Consider the following 6482-nt stretch of genomic DNA (forward strand, 5'->3'; position numbering starts at 1 on the left):
GATTCTACAGTATAATGTGCCATCAGTCTAGATTCTACAGTATAATGTGCCATCAGTGTAGATTCTACAGTATAATGTGCCATCAGTATCGATTCTACAGTATAATGTGCCATCAGTATAGATTCTACAGTATAATGTGCCATCAGTATAGATTCTACAGTATAATGTGTCATCAGGATCGATTCTACAGTATAATGTGCCATCAGTTCATGGTGGATGTTCACCTACTCGTAGTGGAAGCCGATGTCGTGGTTTCCAACCAGAACTACCAGCTCTGTGTCACTGGGATGTCTAAACATCTTCTGGAAGCGACAGACATCATCCTCCCAGTTCTGTTACGTGGGGAAATAAAACCCATGGCACAGTTGAAGTTGGGAAGTTTACATACACCTTAGCCAAATAAATTTCAACTCAGTTTTTCACAATTCCTGACATTTAAAGTAAAAATTCCCTGTCTTAGGTCAGTTAGGATCACCACTTTATTTTAAGAATGTGAAATGTCAGAATAATAGTAGAGAGAATGATTTATTTCAGCTTTTATTTCTTTCATCACATTCCCAGTGGGTCAGAAGTTTACATACACTCGATTAGTATTTGGTAGCATTGCCTTTAAATTGTTTAACTTGGGTCAAACATTTTGGGTAGCCTTCCACAATCTTCCCACAACAAGTTGGGTGAATCTTTGTCCCCATGTGCAGTTGCAAACTGTAGTCTGGCTTTTTTTATGGTGGTTTTGGAGCAGTGGCTTCTTCCTTGCTGAGCGGCCTTTCAGGTTATGTCGATATAGGACTTGTTTTACTGTGGATATAGATACTTTTGTACCTGTTTCCTCCAGCATCTTCACAAGGTTGATTTGCACCAAAGTACGTTCATCTCTAGGAGACAGAACACGTCTCCTTCCTGAGCGGTATGACGGCTGCGTGGTCCCATGGTGTTTATACCTGCATACTATTGTTTGTACAGATGAACGTGGTACCTTCAGGCATTTGGAAATTGCTCCCAAGGATGAACCAGACTTGTGGAGGTCTACAATTATTTTTGGCTGATTTATTCTTGGCTGATTTATTTTGATTTTCCCATGATGTCAAGCAAAAGAGGCACTGAATTTGAAGGTGGACCTTGAAATACATCCACAGGTACACCTCCAATTGACTCAGATTATGTCAATTAGCCTATCAGAAGCTTCTAAAGCCATGACATCATTTTCTGGAATTTTCCAAGCTGTTTAAAGGCACAGTCAACTTAGTGTATGTAAACTTTTGACCCACTGGAATTGTGATACAGTGAATTACAAGTTAAATAATCTGTCTGTAAACAATTGTTGGTAAAATTACTTGTGTCATGCACAAAGTAGATGTCCTAACCGACTTGCCAAAACTATAGTTTGTTAACAAGACATTTGTGGAGTGGTTGAAAAACAAGTTTTAATGACTCCAACCCAAGTATGTAATCTTCCGACTTCAACTGTATATTTATATTTACTGCTATATTTATAACTATTGTTCAACTCTATTCTACTTCATGTATCAAAAAAAAATATATATATACATATACAATAACAATAGTTATAAATATAGCAGTTATATACACCATTACATATATATATATATTTGTAATACATGAAGTAGAATAGAGTAGAACAATAGTTATAAATATAGCAGTTATATACACCATTACAGAAACAGTATTACAGATACATGTAATAGTGTTTCTGACCTAAATATTTTAGGTCTATGACCATTACAGAAAGATGCCTAGCGTTGCAAGAATTAACATCAAAGGGTTTGGTCCTCTTTGCGTAATGGCTAGGACTAAGAGTTGTAGGTTTCGAATCCCCCCCCACACACACACACACACCACCAAATTCACTGCAGTAGACCTACAAGGTGCTTGTTATGGCTACATACCTTCGGAGAGCTCCATTTCCCCTCATCGAACACATCCCCCAGAATAAAGACGACCTCAGGTCGGAGCAGAGCCAGGGCGGTCTGGAAAGCTCGTTCCATCTGCCATTCCCTGGGTTGCACAGGGACAGACCACACATCAGTCAATCATCCGTCAGCTCAGCGCACCATGCATTACCCTTGTCTGTTGTTATTGCTGACGACTGAACTGCTCTAATCTGCTTAGAGACAGCGTGGATATAGGCTGACACCGAGCGTCATGCGTTCCCTAGAAACTATAAACTAAAACATACTTTTTTGTTGTTGTTGTTTCACAATAAAATAAAATGCATAATAACATATAGATTTATGAGGATGAATTACCTTCGCAGTTTGTCGAACCAGTGCCCTCCGACAGCGCCGAGGAGATGCGTGTCTGACAGCACCATAGCGCGGAGAACCTCCGGCTCTGGTTGGCCGTCTGCGCTCCTCTCACTCGCCGGGGCACCATGGTCGATCCCAGGCCAACCACACTGTAATATCGCGGCGTAATAAATCAGATACTCACAGAATATGAAAACGCTGCAAACCGCTCCGAACAGGACAATAACAGCGCTGCATGCGACGCTCAAACACGACATGATATATCTATTGTTGTTTTCAGATGACCTGCAATAGAGGCGCACTGATGGAACCGCGCTTCACCAGGCATCGTCTTTTTTTTATTATCTTCAAACCTAAATATCAATGCCTGCGTGACGTTATCATCGCATTGTGCAAAATGTAATATAAATACCGTATAGGCCTATAATAATATATATTTTTTAATTCAAAGATCCGACCGCGGCAGATAGCCTTATCTCCTCCAATCAAACGGTCGATTGGTGAGCGGTTGAGTTCTGTTCTCTTTAAAGGGTATATTTTCACCACTTCCGGGGACATAATTGATGGGAGACTTTGTGGATTCTGCGGTCTTGGTATTATCACCAGGGCTCATTCAGTAATATAGTTTCTTATGTCATTCCCGAGGATGTGTTTCCCCGGAATTTACATCACACTGGTCTAATGGTCATAACGACTCCTTGATAGTAGGATAATAATAATTATAAACTAATAATAATGATAAAATAATAATTATAAACCCAGGGTCGTTACAATAATATAGTTCACACATACTTCAGTTCATTTTTGGTCAATAAGGTCAATACACAAAGGTTTTGAGTTAAACACATCGAGGCCGTTTACTGTGCAGGCCAATGATACGGTCTAGTGTAAACTGTATAGTCAATATGGGCCTAATGTAACACGCTGACCAAACTGGCTCTGCTCAGCGTCTGCGTCGGCCATCGTGCTGCATGTTGATTTGTTCTATCCTCATGACATGCAAGTTAAAATACCAAAACTGTGAATCAACTATATTCATTTTTTTTGGGACATGTAGGAACACACGAAACATTCATCGACATTTAGCTAGCTGGCTGTTTCTAGCTCATTTGTCCTGGGAGATAAAGTGTTTTTATTTGACCTGAAATTATATGATCCTGTTTCTTTTTAGCTGGATTTATTATAGAATTTTGACCCATTTTTTAATTATACAAAATCGTGTGTTTCTCTACTCCCAACAATTACTCCACAGATAAAAGGGGAAACCGAGTTCGTTTCCCTTATTAATCTCTCATCTTCACGTTTCTTCTTCTGTGGATTTCATATTATATGGCAGTTGGCAACTACCTTTAAGGTGCATCACCGAGTGTGAAACCCCCCACATGGTCCTCCTAAAAACCAGTAGATGGGTTACCCGACAACGTCAGGAAAACGATGGCGTACGCTTCAATGGCGGCAGGAGTCCGTGTCGTGAGTCTGGATGGCCAGACAGCTACCAACAATGAACAAGAAACTGCCATGAGGGGAATCACAAGTGGCTCGTTTCATCTTTATCTTGAGGTGTTTGACGGATTTCATGTCATTTAGCTAGCTAGCTAACCAACAACTGTTACGATGTATTTGAGAGATAACAAGTGCTCATTGTGCAACTTTATTTTTTTCAATCAACATTGGAGATTAAATATAGTTTACATGTGTGTTCAACAATCTAAGCCAACCCCATAGCTGTGCACCTTCGGTTTTGTTGCAGCATCTCAAATAGAACCAGGTTCTGGTCAAATAGAACCAGGCTCTGTTCAAATAGAACCAGGCTCTGTTCAAATAGAACCACGTTCTGTTCAAATAGAACCACGTTTTGTTCCAATAGAACCACGTTCTGTTCAAATAGAACCACGTTCTGGTCCAATAGTTCCGCTCAAATAGAACTAAGTTCTGTTCCAATAGAACCACGTTCTGTTCCAATAGAACCACGTTCTGTTACAATAGAACCACGTTCTGGTCCAATAGTTTGGTTCAAATAGAACCAAGTTCGGTTCCTATAGAACCATGTTCTGGTCCAATAGTTCCGCTCAAATAGAACTAAGTTCTGTTCAAATAGAACCAGGCTCTGTTCAAATAGAACCACGTTCTGTTCAAATAGAACCACGTTCTGTTTAAATAGAACCAGGCTCTGTTCAAATAGAACCACGTTCTGTTCAAATAGAACCACGTTCTGTTCCAATAGAACCACGTTCTGTTCAAATAGAACCACGTTCTGTTCAAATAGAACCACGTTCTGGTCCAATAGTTCCGCTCAAATAGAACTAAGTTCTGTTCCAATAGAACCACGTTCTGTTCCAATAGAACCACGTTCTGTTCCAATAGAACCACGTTCTGGTCCAATAGTTCGGTTCAAATAGAACCAAGTTCGGTTCCTATAGAACCATGTTCTGGTCCAATAGTTCCGCTCAAATAGAACTAAGTTCTGTTCCAATAGAACCAAATTCTGTTTAAATAGAACCACATTCTGGTCCAATAGAACCACGTTCTGGTCCAATAGTTCTGTTCCAATAGAACCACGTTCTGGTCCAATAGTTCTGTTCCAATAGAACCACATTCTATTTTAGCGCCTGGCTACGCAAATCTCTGTTGAAGTACGCGACCAGTTTGTATGAAATGATTGAATAATGTATGTGTGTACGTATTTTGCAATGCTTACAAATGCAACGTGACATGTTTGGTGAGCAGTTAAGGCACACTGTACTGCTGTGATGGTATTGTGATGGGAGACAAACAAATTACAACTCCATCCCACAGAAAACAGGCTGGCATTTCAAGCAGCCTTTTCAAAACAGCTCTTACTCTAAAATAACATTGTCAATAACATAATAACATTGTCATAAAGTATATATATTAAAAAATATATATGTTTTTGACTGAACTGGGCCTTTAAACGAGATTAACGTCTTTAGAGCGGCTATCTAATTTACTAAACTAACGACAACAGCCTCGCCTGTAGAGATTAGTTTGTATCTGGGATTTGACCATCAGGACTGGACTCTCAGATTGGCAAACTATCCAATCTAAGAAAAGATCAGGAGCGTAATGTAACTAACCAGATTATCCTGATCATCCTAACCTTTCCTGACCCATGAACAGCTTTAAGGTACAATTACCAGCTTAAACTGGGTTAGTTTAGAGCCATGTTTCGCTGTACAAACTACAAACCAAATGGAGGAGAAAAAAGGCACAAAAAAAATCATTGTTTATTCTTTTCAAAGACATTTGTTAATTAATAAACACCAGTTAAATAGCCCTGTACAGAATTAGTGTGTCGTGTGGTTTAGTGTCGTTGTGTGTTGTCACAAGACTGAAACATTGAGTTGAAAGGAGTCCGTCGCAGGACCTTGAGTGAGCTGAAAGCCATGGCCTGAGAAACAAATGTTCAGACTAAACTCCTAATATCAGTGGAAAGTTAGCGATTAGTTACAGAGAACTGCCCATATTTACAAAGCGTCTCACAGTAGGAGTGCTGATCTCAGATCAGATCCTCTCTGTCCATGTAGTTCTTATTCACAACAATCTAAAAGGCTACACTGATCCTAGATCAGCACTCATACTCAGTTGCTTTATGAATACAGACCTATAAATGATAGAAAAGCATCTTAGATGTGTCTATCCATTCATCTCTCTCCCTGGCCAGGGTAGGAGGGAGAGGAGGAAGAGAGGAGGAGGTAGGAGAGGAGGGAGAGCAGGAGGAGAGAGAGGAGGAGGTAGGAGAGGAGGGAGAGCAGGAGGAGAGAGAGGAGGAGGTAGGAGAAGAGGAAGTGGAGGAGGTAGGAGAGGAGGAGGTGGAGGAGGTAGGAGAGGAGGAGGTGGAGGAGGAGGTAGTAGAGGAGGAGAGGAGGAGAAGGTAGGAGAGGAGGTAGAGGGAGGAGGTAGAGGGAGGAGAAGGAGGAGGTAGGGAGAGGAGGTAGGAGAGGAGGAGGTAGGAGGAGGAGGTAGGTAGGAGAGGAGGAGAGAGGAGGAGGTAGGAGAGAGAGGAGGAGAGAGGAGGAGAGGAGGAGGGAGGAGGAGGGAGGAGGTGGAGGAGGAGGTAGTAGAGGAGGAGAGAGGAGGTAGGAGAGGAGAGGAGAGGAGGAGGTAGAGGAGGAGGTAGGAGGAGGAGGTAGAGGAGGAGGAGGAGGGGAGAGAGAGGAGAGGGAGGAGGTAGGAGAGAAGGAGGTAGAGGAGGAG

At 41.4% G+C, this 6482-nt stretch overlaps 1 protein-coding gene across 1 annotated transcript in view; it reads right to left on the reverse strand.

Moving 5' to 3' along the window:
* Positions 1-2741, reverse strand: part of LOC121847639 (metallophosphoesterase 1-like) — a 65151-nt gene extending 62410 nt beyond the window's left edge. Inside the window, exons 1-3 of the mRNA XM_042329565.1 lie at positions 2268-2741; positions 1908-2016; positions 229-332 (exon numbers count right to left, since the gene is read on the reverse strand). Of these exons, the coding sequence (XP_042185499.1) occupies positions 229-332; positions 1908-2016; positions 2268-2524 (470 nt within the window). The 5' untranslated portion in view covers positions 2525-2741. The remainder of the gene's footprint in view (positions 1-228; positions 333-1907; positions 2017-2267) is intronic.
* Between the last annotated feature and the right edge of the window lie 3741 nt (positions 2742-6482).

The sequence above is a fragment of the Oncorhynchus tshawytscha genome, linkage group LG10 (genome assembly GCF_018296145.1).
Source record: "Oncorhynchus tshawytscha isolate Ot180627B linkage group LG10, Otsh_v2.0, whole genome shotgun sequence".
In the NCBI taxonomy this organism is placed as follows: Eukaryota; Metazoa; Chordata; class Actinopteri; order Salmoniformes; family Salmonidae; genus Oncorhynchus; species Oncorhynchus tshawytscha.